General features: G+C 46.7%; 1 protein-coding gene across 2 annotated transcripts in view; it reads right to left on the bottom strand.

Annotated features, from left to right (window-relative positions):
* Positions 1-10,461, bottom strand: part of UBASH3A (ubiquitin associated and SH3 domain containing A) — a 40,172-nt gene extending 29,711 nt beyond the window's left edge. For both annotated transcript variants that reach the window (XM_019665990.1, XM_019665991.1), the window contains exons 1-4: positions 10,346-10,461; positions 8,355-8,408; positions 5,658-5,844; positions 3,174-3,372 (exon numbers count right to left, since the gene is read on the bottom strand). In XM_019665990.1, coding sequence (XP_019521535.1) covers positions 3,174-3,372; positions 5,658-5,844; positions 8,355-8,408; positions 10,346-10,458 — 553 coding nt within the window. In that variant the 5' untranslated portion in view covers positions 10,459-10,461. The remainder of the gene's footprint in view (positions 1-3,173; positions 3,373-5,657; positions 5,845-8,354; positions 8,409-10,345) is intronic.
* Between the last annotated feature and the right edge of the window lie 11,156 nt (positions 10,462-21,617).

Genomic DNA, 21,617 nt, shown 5'->3' with positions numbered 1-21,617 from the left:
ATGCACCCCGAATGGCCACACGCCCAGGATGGCTACGTACCCTGGATGGTTACGTACACGGGCCTGGTGGTGTGACTCTTCATAGATGGGGCCCCTTTGCACTTTGGCTTCCTTGGCCAGACAAGGACTCCACCCAGACTGTGCCCTGTCACAGAGGTCACCTTGTGGAGAAGATGGCTGGGTTCTTGGAGATTGTATGAGGACGTAGGAAAGAGGAGGGTACAGGGAGGTGGGTTTTGGGGGGTGTTTGGGGCCTGTTGATTTGCAATCTAGGTGCCCAAACAGCTAATAAACGTGTATACAGTAGACAGCACCTCCTCCGTTCCCTGGGATGTGCACATTACTCGGCGGCCTGGACGGGTCAGTGGCTTTTGTTCCACGGCAGAGCCTCAGGAAGAAAGTGTGGGAGGCAGCGCGACTCTGCCAGACACAACAGCCTCTCTGACCTTCGGCCACTCGGGGAAGCAGGAACCCCAGGAGCCGCCCCCCTGTGCTTCAGGGGTCTTGGCCCTCATGGCCCCAGCTCTCCTGGTCCTCGTTACAGGGTTCTGAGGCCAGCCAGGGTCTGGTTTCAGCTGGGCCACAAGCTAGTTTATATGCTGGGCAGGCGGTGACCGACAGGACCAGCACAGAGCATGGTGTCAGGTAGACCTGGCTTTAGATGCCTTCTGCCCCCTTTGGCAGGGCCACCTTGGCCTGATTCAGCTTCCGTTTCTATAGCAACAACGGGAGGATAGCGACAGCTGTCGAAACCCGTCTGAACTGACGGTGTCCAGGACACTTCAGTAAATGCTAGCTACCTGCCACCTCTCCCACGGGCAACACACACCAACAGACAGGACCTGCTGTCCCCTGAGAGATGTGGAGGTTGCTGCGAGCACTTCCTGGAGCCCAGGCTTGGCAGCTCCACCCATGCGTTATCTGCCGCGTCTTTAGTAGCAAACTTGACACCGTGGAGAGGAGAAGCTTGAGGCAAAAGAGTGAGTGGGTGTTGGGGAAATTCCTTCTCTCAGGTGTCTCAGAAGTGGGGGCAGGACGGCCTTGCCACCTGAGTCAGTGTGGCCTCAGAAAGACTCACCTCTGCCGTCATCGGAGGGATCAGTGAGTCATGCTTAACTTCTAAATGGGCCCTTGTCTTTTCTCTCTGTGGCCCCCTGCCCGTGGGGATGTTTTGCTGGGGACACACTTGCCCTGACAGGGACGCGGGGCACACTGGAGCTGTGACTGGCCCCTGCCAAGCCCTCAGGGTCAGGCCTAGGGCACCGGCCTCGGAAGGGCAGGGCAAGCCTCTCAGGTTCTAGCGATAGACGTGAGGTCAAAGCTGCTCTCTCTCAGGCCCTGTGGCCCATCAGTACGAAACCCGGGTGGTGTGGCGTGAGACCGAGCTAGGCTCCAGGTCCAGCTCACCACTCACTGGGTAGGGGACTCTGTTGGTTTCCTGGGGCTGTTGTCACAAATTGTCATAAACTGGATGGCTTTAAAAAAATAGGAATCTGTCCTCTCACAGTTCTAGAGAGTAGATGTCTAAAATCAGAGTGTCAGCAGGGCCACACTCCCTCTGGGGCTGCAGGGGAGGGTCCGTCCTGCCTCTCCCAGCCCCTGGCGTTGCTGGCCTTGTGGCTGCATCACCCGATCTCTGCCTCCGTCTTCACAGGGCTGCCTCCTGTTCTCTGTGCTCTCCTATTCTCACAAGCAGCCAGTCACTGCACTTAGGGCTCGCTCCACTCCAGGATGACCTCATTTTAACTATATCTGTGAAGACTCTGTTTCCAAATAGGGTTCTTTTCTGAGGTTCTGGGGGACATGAATTTTAGGGGACCCTATTCAACCCATGACGGTGACCTTGGGCAGGCCCTTCACCTTTCACGGCCTCGGTCTCTCCATTTTTAAAATGGGGCAAGAAGACCGAGTTGGGGGGAAAGGACGTGAAGGGTAAACGAGGCGCCGTGCCAGCTCGGAGGTAAGTGGCTGACACGTTGGATTAGAACCATGTTTTCCTTTCAGAGCCAGGAGACTCAAGTGCCATCCTGTGGACTGGCGTTTCCGTGAAGGCGACTAGTCCACGGAGACATGGACACATTGACAATAGCCCAGCACGTATGACCCCCGGACTCTGGAAGCCAGCCTCCAAGTGGAAACTTGGGGCTCGGGGATTTAGTTATGAGGCTGGGACCTGGGTCTGTACACCCCTGAGGGTGGGGGAAATTGGACGCCTGCAGAGGGCTGGGGAGGGGTCTCCCCACCGGGGCTGGGGTCCCTGCGTTTCAGCGTCAGCTCATCACAACCACCCTGAATAGTGTCTGTGTGCCAGGGACTACGAGGGGGTTCTGCAAAAAACAGGCGGCGTGGTGCGAGCAGCGAGAGCCTCACCGTTTTGCAGAGAAAGAAAAATGGCACAGGGACTCGCGCTGACTCGACTAAGGCACACCGCTAGCCAGGAACGCAGGAGAAAGCCACCTGCAGAGGTCAAGTCCAGAATTCTCCCCACTGAGCCCAGCTGGGGCCTCAGCCTCCAGACCAGGACTGGCGTTCGGGGGAAAAGGGAATTTTCCTGATTTTCAAAGCGAGTCTAGACAATCTTTCCCCAAGAAGCTAAGGAGAGAAAACCAAGAAAAGCATAAAAATTTAAATAGTCAGCTGGGACTTGCATTTGACACGCAGTGCTGACCTGGTGAGGAGGTGGCCATGGTGGGACACTCTCCAGCCTACAACCCCCGTCATCACATTGTCACACAATGTCCCCACCTGGGACAGTTTCCCAGGCAGCTAGAAAATGGCAAGTGTTAGGAAAATCACTTTGAGATCCATGCAAACAAGGCTATTTCCACTTAGAGGAAAGGCCAGTGCCGGTTCTCAGGACTTGTTTGCTTGCCTGTTAAGGACACCTGGCTCATTAGGGCGGCTCTAGTAAATCGTTCCGCCTCAGGTTAAGGCCATGTCAAAGAAGCTGACTGGAAAGGGAGAGGTGGGGATGGAAATGCCCCGGGCAGGGGGTGTGCACCCCAAGCCCAGCCCAGCCAGCCATCTGACCCCCGCTGAGCGAGGAACAGCTGTCACTCTTGCTACCTTGCATCCACCCTCTGTGTCCAGGTGTGGCCAGCACAGCCCTAGACACAAAGGGGTCACTTTCTATTAACTGGGCCCTGCATGTGCCACTGGCTGGGGCTGCCTACCTGCTAAAATAGCTGCTTCCGTGGCGAACATCATGGCGAATTCCCGGATGATGTCTGCAGTGCTGTCGGTGACGAAGAAGCCCAGGTAGCTGATGGAAGAATGGAGAACCAGAGGGACCACCGAGGGGAAGGAGCCCAGCATCCTGTCCCCAGCTCTCTTGAGAGCCTCGTAGAGGCATTCCACTTTCTGGTCTTCGCACTAAGGGAAGAAAAACAGAGGGCGTGCCTTCTTACCGCTTGTTCGAAGGTCACCTGTGTTCGCCTTGACATCAAAGGCCTTCCAAAGTGAGAGGCAACAAGCATTTATTGAGATCAATCAGAAGAGCTACTCAGGGCGTACCGATTTAGGCAAAAATCCAAATACAGGAATACCTTGGTTTGCGAGCATAATTCGTTCTGGAAACAAACTACTCGTATTGTAAGACATCGCTTGTTTCCCAAGTCAAAATGTACTAGAAATGTTTGCTCATCTTGTGGAACGCTCGCAAACCAAGTTAACTCACAATTCGAGGTTTTACTGTCCTGTTCTGGTGAGGAGACAAAGACAAGGGGTGTTTACGAGAGGGGTAAGGGGGACAATTCCATCCACCCACAGAAGGAAGGAAGGCGTTTCTATAGTGCAGACGACATAACACGGTGATGCTCTTTCTAAACAATGTTTTTAATTTTCAGTCCCGTAGTCGTCCGTCTAGTAGTCACCATACCTGCTTTCTTGTTACCTTTGCAAATAGTTCTTGGGGACACAGGTTGCTCAGGCCCAGTGCAGAGGTTGTGTTGCCCTGTTTTAACTTTCCAAGGTTTGAGGAATATGACGGTCAAGGTGGTTCCTCTGGGGTGGCTCCATTTATTATTATTTTTTTACACCAACTAATGTAATTAATAAAAATTATGCAGCCTGGTGAGCCTCTTTTCTGCTCGCAACACTGTAACGTAATTTATCTGGTTCACGTGTTGGGGGTTATGGGTTTGCTCTACACCTGGTCCTCCGTTTCTTAGAAACTGCAGGTAAGATTCCTTTTGGAAAGGAATATCGTTTCACTGCTCAGGTTGAACTACAGCCCCTTGAGACTGAGCAGCCACTCAGTGCCCGTCACACTGACTCAAGCCCCACACCCCCTCCTGAGCCAGCCCCCACTCCATGCGTGGCCCAGAGCTCTGCTCACCACGGCATCACTTAGTTGCTGGCAGTTTCTGTAGGTGCCCAGGCAGCCATGGGCGTGCTGCTCAGAGCCCCCAGCAAGGAGGATAGCAGCCTGCACCTTCCGCTGCTGAGCGGCAGGCCCAGCCACAGGCCACGCTCTCGCGGTGACCGAGCCAGTCATGGACCCTGACAGGGCCTTGGCTCTGAGGCTCCCAGGAAGGCGCTGCGGGCGAGTGCCCCACCTCCGCCACCCAGTCTTCCTGCCCGCCTTTCACAGGTGTCAGCCCTACACGCCACGGCCTGATGGCTCTCCCTGCCCAATCCCGTCTCCTTCATCCTTCACAGGTGTTTCTCCGAAAGAAATCTACTACACTTCTAACCCCACCTTGGGTCTGCTTCTTGGAGGACACTTAACCAACACACTGACACCCTCTCCCCACTGCCCCCTAATTCACTGCACACAGTTCTGTGCGACCCCTCTTCCTAGGGCCACAGCCCCACAATGCCGCACCTTGCCCCAAAGTGGCAGCCCCCCACCACCTGGAGAGAGAGCTCTGTCGAAACTGCTCAGCCAGACTGCCCAGCGGAACCCTTACAGCTGGCTGACAGCAGGGCAGGGCCCCGCCAGGGTGTTCCCTCTCTAGGTTTCTCTGGTAAGAGCCACAGAGGAAGAGGGGAAGTGGTGTCTGTCCCTCCCTCCCTCATTCTCATACCTCCTTCTTCTCATGTGAGCAGCCCAGGTCCTTCCCAGCTTCCCGGGCCCCTATGGATGGCTCATTTGACCATTTGCTAAATCAGGACTGGTCCCTGCGTCAGGGAACAGTACTGCGTTTGTGACTGGCCAACAACCACCCATTCTTCAGTCATCCATCACATGTTTCTGAAGCATCTGTTCTGTTTTGGGCACCATGGTAATCCCTGGGGTGCCCAGATGAGTGAAGCATCCACCTTCCACGAGGGATTCAGTCTAGTGAGGGATGCAAAGTTGTACCAGACACACTGTCAGATCACAGGGAAAGTGCCCCTAGTTATATAAACAAATAGAAGGTGGGAGCACAAAGGGCAGCAACCCCATCTGCCTGGGAAGCTGGAGAACACTTAAAAAAGGGAGAGGGGTAAATGAGTTGGGTTCTGAAGGATGAGTAGGAGTTGGCCAGATGAGGGTGAGAAGAAAAGTAAAGGCTATCTCACACAGAGAGGCCAGCTAATAGTATAGTTGTGGACTGCCCCATAAAAATAAGTCATGTGGCTGCCCAATTTGTACCACCTTTCCCTAGTTAGCATAGGAAATGACACCAGCTGCTGCATTAATGAGCATTAGCGATACGTTGGGACTGACTCACCGTGAAGAAGTCGCAGAGCGTTATGTGAGGAAAGACCTCATGCGCTCTGTTCTTTGTGCACTGGCGCTTGCTCTCTCTCCAGAACTCTTGAAGTTTTTCCAGCAGGGGCCCCGTGGGACAGAGGAAAAGGGTATACTCCTGGGGGATGGGGTCCTCTAGAGAAGGGTCATTGCAATGACAATGCAGCCTGCAACAGAGAACAGACCACTTTCACCTGGTGTCCTGACAAAAAGATTCTCTCCCCTCAGAGGGCAGAGGCAGTGGCAGCAACTGAGAATAACAGGCTGTGCTGAGCTGTGACGTAGATGCGTCACATAAATTAGTCCTCCAGTCACTGCCCGGGTGAGACGCAACACGCATGTGGCTTTGTGTGGCCACAGAGTGGGTCGTTGTCTACTCAGGTCTCAGACCCAGGTTAGTCTGACTCCCAGGCCGAAGACCAAGACAATGAGAGAAAAGTGACAGTGAAACACAAAACCTGGTCTTCCAATGAGCTTTGTTGGTCTAGCCATCTCCTTACTGTTGAAAAAATTTTGTGGAAAAAAAAATTCACATTTTAATTTTATCTCAAACTTCAAATTAAATGTAAAAATCAAACCCACAAAGAACTAGACAAAATTTAGTCAACTCTTATATTTTCTTTCAATTCAGAATGTTATTTTAAATTTAAGGAGAAATGACCTACAACCCAAAATTCCAGTTCATTCTCACTAATAATAAAAATGAGAATTAAAACAACCATTTTTCTCATTTGTCAAATGAACACAAAGATTTTCAAAGGGTAAAAGTCACGCTCAGTGGTGTCAAAGATGCACAAACCTGAAGGCTAAGCCTGAGCAGTCTTTATATGAAGCAATTTCACAGCACATGTCGAGAGCCTTAAAATTCACGTTCCGTTTGAACTAACTACTTCTGGAAATTTAATGAAAGGAAAAAGCAAAAAGCATAGATAAAACTGCATGTGTAAAATATTTATTGTAGGGTTATTTATAATAGGAAAGAAGGAAAAACTAGCTAAACGATAGTAAATTTACTTATCTATTTATTAGAAATTATGGTTTTGAAGAATTTCTAATGACTCAGGGAAGTGCTTGTGAGATAATATTAGGTTTAGAAAGCAGTATGGAACCAGGTAAGAACACATTAACTACACATTCTCCCTGATAATAAAAAAAAATACCAGCCATTCTCCCTTCAGCCTGACTCACTACCCCCTTAAGGAGGCAGGTTTTCTTCCAGACATTTCAGTCATAAATCCATAGGTAGCATTTGTGTGTGTGTGTGTGTGTGTGTGTGTGTGTGATATAAATCATAAGCGATCGTCTAAATTATTCTGCAAATGATTGCATTTTTTACTCAATGATATGTTTTCCCGATTTGCCGTGTTGATACCTGCCTAGTTGAGTTCGTCAGGGGAACCTTCTCGGCAATGTAACATCCCATCGTGTACATGTATGTGTCCTCCACTCACTGTTCCATTGGTGCACATTTAAATTGTTTTCTTTTTTAACACTGTAGTTAAGATTTTTGTACGTTTTTCTAGGCCCTTTCTCCAGAGACTGTCCTTAGAGTTGGAGCTGCTTGCGGGGGCGGCTGTGCACATGCTCAGTGTTGATGGACACCCCAGATTGCAACTAGGCAAGTAAGCAATCACCCCTCCCCTCCCCTGCACCAACGCTTGAAGGTGTCCGTGGTTTTGAATGGCGTCTTAATTTGCACGTCCCTGATTATTAGTGAGGTTGGGCCCACTCTTGGCTGAGACGAGGGGACCCTACTGTCTCCCCGTTCCTTGGTGGGACTTGTAGTCTTATTGGCTGAGTCGTCGCCAGCAGGGACCAACTGGAGCCCTCCCAGCAGTAGGATTGGTTTCTAACTCAAACTTGGCACCGACTTCAGAGCGCGCCTAGAGCAGGGGCCCTGGGAATTTCCCTCTGCCCCGTGAGGGGCTGCACACTCTGCCCTTGGCCTAAAGTTCCTGGAGGGGAAGGGCGTTCCCACCGAGGACATGCTGGACGCTCACAGGCCCACGATCGGTGTCTGCCAGCCTGCTCTGCGGAGGGCACCGCCTCCTTGCATAACCTGGCTTTTATCGTTTGATTCTCACTCTGGTTGCTCTGGGGCAGAGCCAGAGGGGACTTCCCCCCTGGGGCAACATGATGGCATCATGGCAACATTCAGGCGGGACTGGCCTTAGAGAACGGGGTGTCCGCTCTGGGAACCAAGGCCTGGCGCTGTGGGTGGTGAGCAGTCACATAGCTGGTGGGTGGCTGAGCCGCCTGGAACCGCAGCTCCCCAGCCACCTGCACTGTGCCCACGCCTTAGGAGACATTCACGACCCCAGTAGATTCTCTCCCCATCAGGGGCAGCCTGAGAGAGTGGCGACTCCTGTTTTATATCAGCAAAAAGGGCTCTTCCCTATTTATTCAACAAATCACGTGAATTTTCTCCTTTGGCAGTCATGTTTGGATTCAATCAGTGTTTAAGTGAAGAAAGCCTTGTTCAAAGGTCTTTGTTGTTTTCTCTTTGAAACTGGACTTTTTCTTCCTTTTCCTTGGTGCTGGAAGGCAGGCATGGAGGTGCCCCCCACCCTGCCCTGTCCGGGATGTACCGGGCACTTCCCAGTGTCCACCCTATGAAGTCCTCAAACAGAGCAGGTCAATCCACACACCCCAGCTCTGCAAAGACAGCCCCACTCACCACTCTGCCGCCTCTTCCGCCGTCTTCCTCCCCGTGGCTGCCAACGCCTTCAGCCTGAAGGAAGGAGAACGAAAGGGGCGTTCAGAGCCCTGCCTGCCACTCGCTGGGAAAAGATGAGCCCAGCCACCCACTCATCCTTCTGGGGGACCCCACGAGGGGCTGGGTCCTGAGATTGCACAGCTGGACACAGCGCTCACGCCTCTGTGCTCCCCGTCGCTTACTGCGGTTTCTAAAATACAGATCTGCTCATATCCTCTCTGCTCGTTTTCCTTTGCGGGCTCCCACCTCCAGTCCTCGGCACAGTCTACGGGCCTGTGCCCTGAGGCCCACCCACACCTGCAATCCCGTCTGCCCTGTTCTTCCCCACAGCCAGGTGAACCCACTCCCACGTTCTCCCGGCAGCCATGAAGGGCCATCCAGGGCCCTGGTTTGCACATGGGCCTCACTGCCAAATGTGACCCTCGCCAACACTCCCATGGTTCTTGGCTATAATGCCCCTCCTCCAGGAAGCCCTCCAGAGTGCCCACCTGTGCGGCCCCTCCTGTGTTTCCCCACCTCATATATGGTCACCACACTTCTCATCTCAATGGACTTGTGTCCATTTGCCTCCTCTCTCAGCCTGTGGGTCCCCGAGGCCTAAGCGTTATAACTGGACGTGTATACACATTGAGTTGAACTGAACTGGGCTGCACGAAATTGAGGAGAATGGACGATGGCTAAAGGAGGTCCTTCAGGAGTTCAGCCGGAAACAGCTGGAGGTGATGAGGAAGCCATGGGGTGCTGCCCGAGGCTGGTATCCCACGAACACCTATGGGATGTGCCACCTGGAGAGGCCTCGGCACAGAGCCTTACCTGGGGCGCTCCAGCTTCATGAGAAGGTCAAAACGTGCTCCCTGCCCCACAGGCGGCTAATGTTTGACTGAGAAGGGACCCTGAGTGTGCGTCCCAGCACAGCAGCAGCAGTGTGAGACAACGCAGGCTCTAGAGGCGTTTCCGAGAGGGGGCTTCTGGTCCTGCCCCACCACCGCCCCCCCTGTCTGGCCTGTGTCCCTGTCTGCACCCGATGGCAGGTGCCCAGAGCGGATTCCACACACGGCAGTCACTCTGCTCACACTGGTTCTGTCCCCTGTTTCCCAGGCCCCCGGTTTATCATGAGCCTGAGGTGAGGACAAAGTTCTGCTCTGGGCTGGAGGAGAAGGGGTTCTAGGTAACGTCGACCTTATCTCATCCTGTCAGGTCAGGATTTTGTTACAGTGTTTAAGGAAAGTTTGCCCCCCCCCCACAATCCAGAGTTACTTAAGGGGACTTCCGACGTATTTTCCACGTGAAGTCTGATTACTGTGGAAACTATACCCCAATGTCAGTGTCATAGCTCATTGCTTTGGGGGCCTACTTGCCTCTCTGACAGGGGTCGCTCCTAAGGTTAAAATTTTCTACGTGTGGACCTTTTCCTTGGGTAAGGAGGATCGTGCTGACACGGTTCAGGTAGTTCCTGAACCGTTTTGTTTCATTATCAGACATTCAAGAGGTTTTCCCTAAGGTTGAATGGTCCCCTGCACCATCGAGAAACACATTCTCATCTCAGCAGGACCCAGCACTAGACTCATGAGCTTTGGGGTTTTTCAAATTAGTTTAAAATGTCATCTCAGAGTCATTGAGCTGCCCACAAAGAAGGTACACAGGCCGCGAGCTCCTCTAAACCCTGAGAAACAGGGACATTACAGTGACACATGGCTTCCAACTTTCACAAATCTCACACTACACCCCCTCCCCCCCGCCATCAGCCAGTTGGCAGAGTTTTTCTTTAAAAGGGAAAGGCCATATCATGTACAAAAAGCAAAAAAGGGCCATATTTTGAGACTGTATCTCACCCTGCAAGCAGCACCCCTCGACAGGAAGTAAGTGCTCTGAGCAGCCTGTGTTTTGTGGCTGGGACCTCAGAAGGGTCAGGCCGGGGGTCTGGGGCACGCCCCGCTCCGGGCAGTACTCACGCGGTGTGTGCCGGGAAGCCCATCCCCAAAAGGGGGTCCAGGAGCGAGGCGGTGCTGCGGCCCTTGAGCTTGCTGTTGACCTTGGCGTAGACCTGTGTCTCCCCAGCTGCCATCTCTTCCTGCCTGCAGACTGAAATGAGTAGATAAAGCCAGAGAAGGAGAGGCAGGAGAGGCTGAGGCTGCGAAGAAAAACCTCAAGCCTTTTTTGATCTTTCTGACAAAAGTTAATATCCTGTTTGCATGAGATATTGGTTTTCAGAATTCTGTTTGCAGGGTGCTGGGGTGCAGCGTCTATCCACCCTGTGTTCACAGTGGGGGTTGGGTTTCCGAGGTCCGACCATTTCCCTGTGTGGGATCAGCCTTGGCTCCGGCGTGGGCCGTATGTGGGAGCAAGTCTGCCCGTGAGTGTGGGAGGGGGGCGAGGACTCACCGCCTTGTCCCACCGGCCACAGAACCCCATGCGACCCTGGATCTGTCTCCTTATCTGCAGACAAGACACTACCCTACACTGTACCTACTTTCCATGTTCACGCTAAAAGCTTTGGTTCTTTAAGTTATTCATCAACTTCTTTTTCGATTTCAAAACCTTTTCAAGTTTAACACACATGCAGAACAGTTGCTGTATTGTATGTGTACAGCTCAATGAATTTTCATAAAGTAAACACACACCCATAACCCCCAGGACTAGCAATAAAACTGTGGTCCTCAGCTGGGGGGATTCTGGCCCCCGTCCCCAGGGACCACTGGCCATGTCTGGAGACATTTTTGGTTGTCTCAACTAGAGGAGGGCATGTTTGTTACTGGCATCTAGCGGTTGAGGCCAGGGAGGCTGCCTAGCACACGAGTGCAAAGATTCCAGCCCAACGTAACCAACAGTGTCAAGGCTGAGACACTCTCCTCTCGGTCTTTTCCAGAACCTCGGAAGTTCCCTGCCCCCAGCCCTCCACCCAGGACCCCAGTTATCTCCTCCCGCCCCCCAAAAGGTAACCACTCTACTCGCTTGTACATCAATTTAGCCTATCTTTGAAGCGTATATAAATAGAACCATAGAGCACGTACTCTTTTTTTAAAAAAATATTTTTATTAAAATGTAGCTAGCATACAATATTACATTAGCTTCAGGGGTACACCGTAGTTGTTCAACATTTATATACTTAAAGACGTGATCACCGTGATAAGTTCAGCAAGCATCTGATGCCGTCCCACGCTGTCTGTATTCCCCATGCTGTGCATTACATCCCCATGACTTATTTGTTCCCAGAAATTTGAACCTTTTATTCCCCTTCACCTTTCCCCACCTTTTTAATTTTTCAATTACATTGGACATTCAATGTTATTTTATATTAGTTTCAGGCATATAGCATAGTGGTTAGACATTTGTATAATTTAAGAAGTGATCCCCCTGGCTAGTCTAGCACCCACCTGGCACCATACATAGTAATTACCATATTATTGACTGTGTTCTCTATGCTGTACTTTTCAGCCCCTGACTACTGTGTAGCAAACAATTTGTACCTCTTAATCCCTTCCCCCTTTTCACTGAGTCCCAGTCCCCCTCCCACTTGGCAACCATAAAAATATTCTCTGTATCTATGAGTTTGTTTTGTGATTTTTTATTTTGTTCTCTAGATTCCACTTATAAGTGAAATCATATGACATTTGTCTTCCTCTGTCTGACTTACTCCACTCAGCACAATACCCTCTCTGTCCATCCATGTTGTTGCAGATGGCAAGGTTTCATTCTTTTTTTTATGGCTGAGTAATATTCCATTTTATATATGTACTACCTCTCTTTTATCCATTTATTCATTCAGGGACACCCAGGTTGCCTTCATATGTTGGCCACTGTAAATAATGCTGCAATGAGCATATTGATGAATACTTTCCCTTGAAGTAGTATTGTGGGGGTTTTTTTTGGATAAATATCTAGAAGTGGGATTACTAGGTCCTTCTTTGTCTCTTGTTGTAGCCTTTGTTTTAAAGTCGATTTTGTCTGGTATAAGTATTGCTACTTCAGCTTTTTTGTTTGTTTGTTTCCATCTCTACAAAATATCTTTTTCCATCCCTTTGCTTTCAGTCTGTGTGTCTTTCAATCTGAAGTGAGTCTTTGGTAGGCAGCATATGTAAGGGTTTTGTTTTCTTATTTATTCAGCCATTGTGTGTCTTTTGATTGGAGCATTTAATCCATTTTCATTGAAAGTAATTGTTGATAGATATGTAGTTATTGCCATTTTATTATTCATATTTTTGATTTGCGTGTGTGTGTGTGTCTTAAAGAAGTTCCTCCAACATTCCTTGTAATACTGGTTTGGTGGTGATGAACTCCTTTAGCTTTTTCTTGCCTGGGAAGCTCTTTATCTGTCCTTCGATTCTAAATGCTAGCCTTGCTGGGTAGAGGAATCTTGGTTGCAGGTCCTTGCTTCTCATCGCTTTGAATATTTTGTGCCAAGCCCTTCCGGCCTGCAAAATTTCTGTTGAGAAATCAGCTGCCAATCTTATGGGAGCTCCCTTATAAGTTACTAGTTGCCTTTCTCTTGCTGCTTTTAAGATTCTCTCTTTGTCTTTAACCTTTGGCATTTTAATTATAATGTGCCTTGGTGTGCACCTGTTTGAGTCAATCTTGTTTGGGACTCTGTGCTTTATGGACTTATATGTCTCTTCCCTTTGCCAGGTTAAGAAAGTTTTCAGTCATTATTTCTTCAAATAGGTTTTTCATTCCTTGCTCTCTCTTTTCTCTTTCTGGTTCCCCTATGATGGGAATGTTGGTATGCTTGATGTCCCAGAGGCCCCTTAAACTCTCCTCATTATTTAAAATTTTTTTTTTCTTTTTGCTGTTCTGATTGGGTGTTTTCTGCTACCTTATCTTCTAAATTGCTGATTCGATCCTTTGCTTCATCTAATCTACTGTTGATTCCTGTAATGTATTCTTCATTTCAGTTATTGTATTCTTTATTTCTGATGGGTTCTTTTTTATGTTTTCTATCTCCATTTTTGTTTCCTATCTCTTTGTTGAAGTTCTCCCTGAGGTCACTGAGCATCCTTATAACAGTTTTAAACTTTGCATCTGGTAGATTGCTTGTCTCCATTTTGTTGTGTTCTTTTTCTGGAGCTTTGTTCTGTTCTTTTATTTGGGACATGTTTCTTTGTCTCCCCATTTTGGCTGCCTTCCTGTGTTTGTTTCTATGTAGGGCTGCTATGCCTCCTGGTCTTAGGAGAGTGCCCTTATGTAGTAGGTGCCCTGTGGGACCGAGTGATGCAGTCTCCCTGGTCACCAGAGCCGCATGTTCCAGGCGTGTCCCTTGTGTGGGTTGTGTGTGCCCTTCTGTTGTAGTTGAGCTTTGGTAACTGTTTGAACGTCAGTTGGAGGGACTGATCCTCGGGCCGACTGGTTGGGAGGACTGGCCATGACTACAGTGGAGGAGCTGCTGTGCAGGGGCTGACCCTGTGGAGCAGGATTTGCTTTAGTGGGGCTGTGGAGCCTGCTCAGTCTGCCCTTTGGGTGTGTCATCCCTGAAGGTGGCCTGGTGATGCTCTGGCTTGGTCCGATGGTGGCCACTGGGTTTGTCAGCCCTGAAGCCTCCTGGGAGGGGATCCATTGCTGACCAAGTTCAGCTGCAGCCTGTGCCCCTCCTGGGGCCACCTGGCATGAGACACAAAGCGATCTGCTGATGGCTGCTACCTGCACTGTGCTTGGATGTGCCTTGAGAGGCCAAGCCATAAACCAAAACTAGCCATTGCTAGTTCCGGGCTTAGGACTGCTCAGCCAGAGGTAGAGGACACACTGAAGCCAGATGCTGCTTGTTTGGGTTTTTGTGAACTTTGAGAGATTTTAGGAAAGTCTGCAGCATGAGTCAGGGTAGGCCTTTTTTGTCTGGAAAAGTCACTGGAAGCATCTTGGGTGTGCCCAAAAGTTGGGTGGGAGAGATCTCAGAATCACCAGGGGAGAGTGAACCAATGGTGTTAGCCAGGTTGATGGCCGCTCAGATATTGGCCACCTGTGTCTGCACGCTGGGAAGCAGGAGGCTTAACAAAGAAACAGTGGCTTCTGCCAGCTCCTCCGTTCAGGAGAAAGCTGCCCCTCCAGCCCTCACCCTGGAGCCAGACAACTCAGTTCCTCCCCGTATGACCCTTGTGCCTTTCAAGCTGCTGCCCCAGTGCTGGAGCTCAGAGTGTGTCCATCAGCAGGTAAGGTTGTGCGTGGGCCCTTTAAGAAGATCTGCTGAGACTGCAGCCTCCCACCGTCTCACTCAGTAACAATTTCTGATAGTCACAGCCAGAAATTATGGGGACTTCTCCTTGTGGCACTGAAACCCTGGGCTGGGGAGAGCCTGGGATCCCTTGGTCTTCAGGAGGGACCTCCGCAGCCGAGATATCCCTGTCAAGTTTCAATGGTCACATGTGGGTGTGGGGACAGCCTGTTCCATGCCTGAGCCACTCCTACCCATCTCGAGGTGGCTTCCTCTGTATGTCCGTAGTTGTAGGGCTTCGGTTCAGCTAGACTTCAGGCTTGTCTCAATGATGGTTGTTGTGCAGTTTAGTTGTAATTCTGACATGGTTGTGATAGGATGCAAGCACAGCGTTTACCTACCCCACCATCTTGACTGGAAATCCTTAGCACACACTCTTTTGCATCTCATTTCTTTTGTCCAAAATTACATGGGTGACATTCGTCTATTTATTGCTTGTAGCCCTGGTTAGCGCATTGCATTGTTGTCTAGTGTTTTATGTGATGAATGCACCATAATTTATTTCTCCATTTCCCTGTTGATGTATACCTGTCTAGTTTTCAGTTGTTTTGCTGCTATGCACATTCTTACATATGTCTTTTGGTGCCTGACGTATGCATTTCTGTTAGGCATGCATCCAGGAGTGGGATTTTGGAGTCACAGGATATATACACATTTCATTAGAAACTGCTGGGCAGTTTTACAGAGCAGTTGTGCAGTTATCCCTCTCGCCAGCAAAGGATGAACGTTCTAGCTGCTCTACCTCCTTGTCCACACTGATGTTACGTCTTTTCAGTTTTAGCCAACCTGGGGATGTGTAGTGATATCTCACTGTGGTTCTAATTTGCATTTCCCTGAAGGGCAATGACACTGAGCACCATGAGAAAGGCTATTAGCCATTTAAATCACCCCTTTACGGAAGGACCTGTTCAAATCATCGGCCTTTTAAAAATTGAATTGTTCGGCTTGTCTTATCAATTTGTGGGAACTCTGGAGATAAGTCTATTGTTGGACGCACTTAATGGAAATCACTTTTTCCAGGCTGTCATTTGCCTTTTTAATCTCCTAGTAAGGTCTTTGGGTGAAACAAAATTTCTCAATTTAAATGAAAATTAATTTATTGGTCTTGTCTTTTATGGTTAGAACTTTCTGTATCCCATTCAAGAATCATTGTTAAGCCAGCATTGATGACGACAGTCTCCCGTGTTTTCTTCTGGAAGCTTTTCCACTTTTACTGTTCACATTTAGTTCTATGATCCATTTGAATTAATTCTGTGTATGTGTGAAGTAGGGGTAAAGTTTTGTGTATTTCCCCACACCTTTATTCATTGCAAAGACCATCCTTTGCCCAGTGAATTACAGTACAATGTTACTATAAACAGGTAATTGTATATTTATTAGGCTGTTTCTGACTCTATTATGTTCTCTTGCTTGACTTTTTCATTTTTATGTTCATACTACCCTGTTTTGATTACTGTAGTGCTAAGCCCTCTGATTTTGTTTTCTTCAAGGTTGTCTTCACCCCTCTAGGCCCTTTGTTTTTCATATAAATTTAAAAATCAGGTTGCCATAATATGCCATTGGAGAATGCAAAAAGACCCATAGATGTGGTCAATTGATTCTCAACAAAGGGACCAATGTAATTCAACAGGAGAAAGGTTAATATTTTTTAACAAGTGGTGCTGGAAGACTATGTACTGATATGAGAAAAGTATGAACCTCAACCTTTATTTCACATCATGCACAAAAATTAACTCAAAATGTATGGTGGACCTAAATGTAAAAGCTAAAACTTCTAAAATAAAAGCTCTTTGATATGTTGGAGTTTGCAAAGCTTTCTAGGATGTAAAAAGCATGAATAATAAAAGAAGAAAATTGATAAACTGGACTTCATCAAAACTGAAAACTTCTGTTCTTTGAAATATACCATAAAGAAAATAAAAATGCAAGCCACAGACTGGGAGAAAATATAACACATACCCCTGACAAAGGACTTGTATCCAGCATATCCAGAATGTAACATAACATAATGTATATATGTATTTATTGTATGTATATATATTCTTATAATCAGTCATAAGAAAACAATCCAGTTTAAAAATGGGAAAAAGAACTAAATAGATACTTGACAAAAGAAGATGCACGAATGGCTAAAAAGGATATGAAAAGATATTCAACATCAAGTCATTAAGGAAATGTTAATTGGAACCACAACGTGATACTACAACACATGTCTTAGAAGAGCTAAAATTGAGAAAACTGACAATACCAAGTGTGGTTAAGACTGTGGAAAAATTGGAACGCTCATACATTGTTGGTGGGAATGCAAAATTCTCCAACCTCTTTGGAAAGCATTTTGATGTTTCTTTTAAAGTCAAGCATACATTTTCTGTATGGCCAATCCACTCTTAGCTGTCTACCAAGGAGAAATGAAGGTGTATGCCCACAAAAAGACTTGTATATGAATGTCCATGGTGGCGTTATTCACAGTACAGCCAAACTGGAGAGAAACCCAAATGTTCATCAACTGGTGAGTGAACACACAAACCATGGTATATTCAGTCTATGGATAACATTAATCAGTGAAAAAGAGCACACCACTGACTCACGCAACAACATGGATGAATTTGAAAGGAACATTATGTGGACTGAAAGAAGCCAGACACAAGATTTTATATGCTGTATAATTTTATTTATTTAAATGACATTCTACAAAAGGTAAAACTAATCTATAGAGACAGAAAGCAGGTAAACGGTTGCCCGAGGCTAGGGTCTGAGGGAGTTTTGGGGGGTGATAGAAATGTTTTGTATCCTGATTTGGTGGTGACTCTATGTGTGTATTGATCTTCAGGACTGACTGAACTGAACACTTAGAATGGGAGCATTTTATAGTGTGAAATTTAAACCTCAATAAAATTGATTTTAAAAAAGGAAAGGAAAGGAATACTGGGACAATGAAAAGTAGTATGCTATTTTCCACCAAAAAAATAAAAAATAAAAAATGGCCTGCTAGGATTTTATTTGGAATTATCTTGAACCTATAGATCATTTTCACAATGTTGAGTCTTCCAATCCATGAATATGGTGTATCTATTAAATTTAATAGATACACCATGTCTATTGTTTTGTAGTTTTCAGTGTCTTGTACTTCTGTGATTAAGTTTATTCCTATGTGTTGTATGTTTCTGATGCTATTGTTCAAAAATACCGCATTTTCCCATATATAAGATGCTTCCATGTATAAGATGCACCTTAATTTTAGGGCCCGAAATTTGAAAAAAATATATATTACATAAAGTTATTGAACTCAAGTTTTATTCATCATAAAATTCATACAACTCCTCATCACTGTCAAAATTCTCATCCATTAGCTTGTCCTCATCTGTGTCTGATGACGAATCACTGTCTTCATATGTTGCCTCGTCCTCAGTGGGAAATACAAGTAAAATAATCTACAACCACTGTATAAGATGCACCCAATTTTCAGACCCCAAATTTTTCAAAAAAGGGTGCGTCTTATACATGGGAACTACGGTAATTTCTATTTCTGTTTGTTTGCTGCCAGAGTATAGAAATACAATTAAGTTTTATATATTGAGAGCATATCTAATAATCTGGCTCAGGTCACTTATTAATTCTAATATTTTGTAGATTCCTTTGGATTTTCCATGTCCATAATTATGTAATCTTCATATTGTGACAGTTTTCCTCTCCCTTCCCAATATTTATAGACTTCATTTCCTCTTCTTGCTATACTGTTCTGGCAAAGGCCTCAAGTGCCATGTTGAATAAACATGCCTTTTTGGTAGCTACCCTTTATCAGATTAAGAAAATTCCTTTTCACTCTTAGTTCACTGGTGTTTTCAAAGACTAATGGATATTGAGTTTTATCAAATGCTTTTCTGCATCTCCTGAGATGATCATATTGTTTTCTTACATTATTCAGTGAATGAGGTAATGTATACCAATTGACTTTTGAGTGTCAAACCAACTTTGTTCTCCTAACAAAACCCCCTTGGTCATAATATGTTATCCTGTTTATGTATTGCTGGATTCAATTTGCTAATATTTTGTTTAGAATTTTTGCATCAGTGTTTGTAAATGAGCTTGGCCTGTTTTCCTGTCTTGTGATTTCCTTGTAAGGTTTTGGTGTCAGTAGAGTGATCATCTTTTTCTGATTTTCCTGCAACTTTCCTGGTCTAAGCACTGAAAGTTCCCATCCAGGGAGCCCTCTCAGTCTCAGGCAAACAAGCACAGTTGGTCACCCTACGTGTCAGCATGACTGGCCTCATGAATGAGTTGGGACGTATTTCCTCTTTCCCAGTTCTCTGGGTTTTTGTGAGATTGGTATAATTTCTTTCTTAAATGTGTGAAAAGATTTATGAGTAAAGTCATCTGGGCCTAGCATTTTCTTTGTTCAGAAGTTTTAAATTATGAATTTAATTTATTTAACAGATATAGGACTATTCTTATATCGGTTATATTAAATTGTTTTTCAAAGAATTTGACCATTTTATCTAAGTTATCAAATTTCCTGACATAGCATTGCCAGGTCTTCTTTATTTTCTTTCAATTCTGTTACATAATTTTCTGTGTAGAAGCCTTGTAGTATTTATTAGGTTATTCTTAGATGTTGGATCATTTTTGATGCCACTGTAAATTACATTTTTAAAAACTTCATGTTTGTATTCTTTGTTGCTGGTAATCAAAATACTATTGATTTCACATTGAACTTATATCCAAAAACCTTGCTTGACTTACTTATCAGTTCTAATAATTTATCTTTGTCCAGAGATAATTTTGTCTATGATTAATGATAGTTTAATTTATTTAGTACCAGTGCATATTCTTCTCTTCTAAAGTTTCCTTTTTTCATTTTTTTTCTTCTATTTCCTTTTTATTCTTTTTAAAAAAATCTTTCTTCTTTTTCGATTTTATTGAACTAGCTTGGACTCCAGTTGTTGACTAGATATGATATATTATCTATATAATGCATCTTGTATTGTTCTCCATCTCAGAGGAAAAGGGTTTAATATTTCATCTTTAAATGAAAGTTAATTATATTTTAAAATAATATCCTTTTTCTTTGAGGGATTTAAAGGATGACATAATTTCATTATCAAGTAAATTATATCTCTTAAATTTGAAAGTCTGAAAATAGACAAAGCATGTTACCCAGAGGGAAAAGAGTAGATTTGGGGTCTGAAATATAGCCTCTACTCAAATATATTTTTCTCTTCTAATTAATAAGCCACTTTTTGAGCAATTGTGCTTATAACATATTAAAATGTAAATTTCTCTTTAAAAACACCTTAACTGTGTAGCCAGGAAATGCCCATCTAGCTTAATCCCTCTTCTTAGCTTGAAAAGTTATCATCCAAGGCCAACAGGGAAAATACTAAAGCTTCCTGATTGACAATTTTGCCTGTGACTGACCCCCAAAGCCTCCCTTCCCTGCTAAAGAGATCAAGCTCTGAGACCTCGCACAGAACTTACGCTGCGTGCAAATGGTTATGAAAGCTTCACAGCCTCCAGGGGGGCCCTCAGGGATAGGATGCCCCTTCTCCAACCTCCAAACCAAGACGACTTAAGACACCCACTTGGTGAATATCAGATGCCAGCCCTAGGTATGCCGATTTCTGCTTCCTTACAATTTAATTTTGAACTTGATGGAAATGATTTGTAGGTAAACTTTCTAAGAGACGACTTTATGGTGGTGGAAGTTTGGAAACCCTCAGGGGCCCTCTCCTTGGTACTCCCTGGCAAACCAACTTCCCCTTTGACCTCGGCTGACACACAAGCCAACATGTTAACAGATGTTCACACGTGTGACTATGACCTCGTGGCTACGAAGTATTGTGAATCCACCTTGGTTTACGCTCAGCTCATCGATGTCCATGGAGCCCCATCGCACACTTGTCCCAGGCACGGTGAGAGTACATCCTGGACTCTGTCCTCCAAAGCTGTACTCCAGTTGGGAGTACGACCTAGCACTCAGGAAAAAACAAAGAAAGACTGAGTTCTAAGTTTCTTGTCACTGTCTTTGAGGGCACATATTCGTTCGGGGAATGGAGAGTAGTTAGGGAAGATGTGAAGGAACGAGTAAAGCTTGGAGGGTAGTCTGGGTTAAATCCGGGAGACACTGACAGGTGGGCGCACGGGCAGGTGCTGGGAGGCAGGACACCACGACTGAGTCAAGCCGTGATTGGCTGAATGTCTCTTTGGCTGTTGTTGCCATCTGCAATTCCCACCAACTCTGCCTTCAAAGCAATCCCAAATCCAGCCCTGATCTTCACCTGTACCGCTAGCACCGTGGTCTAAGCCACGGCCACAGTGGCGGAGGTTTTCAGTAGCCCCCTCTGAGCTCTCGTGCGCCCACCCTACACCCGCCCCGTCCCTGCACTCAGCGCACATGTGTAGATCCTGTCTTTGCCCTGCTCAGCGTCTCCGTGGCCTTCCATCACACAGAAATCAAACCAGAGTCCTTCCAATGGCCTGGGCCCTCCATGGCCTGCCCATTGGCCTCTCCAGGCCCATAGGCTTTCTTGGGGTTCCTCAAACACCCCCAGCTAATCTCCCCTGGGTCTTTGGCATTGATGGTCCCCTCCTTGGAACAGCCTCCCTTCCTAGTTCACAAGACTCTTTATCTCATCATTGAGGTCTTGCCTGAAACATCATTTCCTCCTAGAGGCCTTTCCCCATTGCTCTGTCCCATCACTCTCAAAGTCTTTCCCAGCCTCATCCTTTCTTAGCATTTGTCATCACCTGAGATCACAGGTGAGTGCTTTGATCTTTCTGCCATCTGCTTGGCTCATGACAGATGGCCCGTAAATATTTGCTGAATAAATGAATGCATGATTTGCATCCACCGGCCTTCCAAAGGGGTTCTTAGTCCCCTGGCCCTCAGCGGCAGGGCTATGTTCTCTGTTGATAAAACATCTTTAAGCTGTATTGTGTGCAGAAGCCTCTTGGGACAAAGAGGCCCCTACAGAATGGAGCGTGCAGTGTCTCTGGGAGAACACGTCAGGTTCCCTGTCTTTTGTCTT

The sequence above is a fragment of the Hipposideros armiger genome, unplaced genomic scaffold (assembly GCF_001890085.2).
Source record: "Hipposideros armiger isolate ML-2016 unplaced genomic scaffold, ASM189008v1 scaffold_458, whole genome shotgun sequence".
Classification (NCBI taxonomy): domain Eukaryota; kingdom Metazoa; phylum Chordata; class Mammalia; order Chiroptera; family Hipposideridae; genus Hipposideros; species Hipposideros armiger.
The sequence above is the reverse complement of the archived record's forward strand: the minus strand, read 5'-3'. Positions and strand labels throughout refer to the sequence as shown.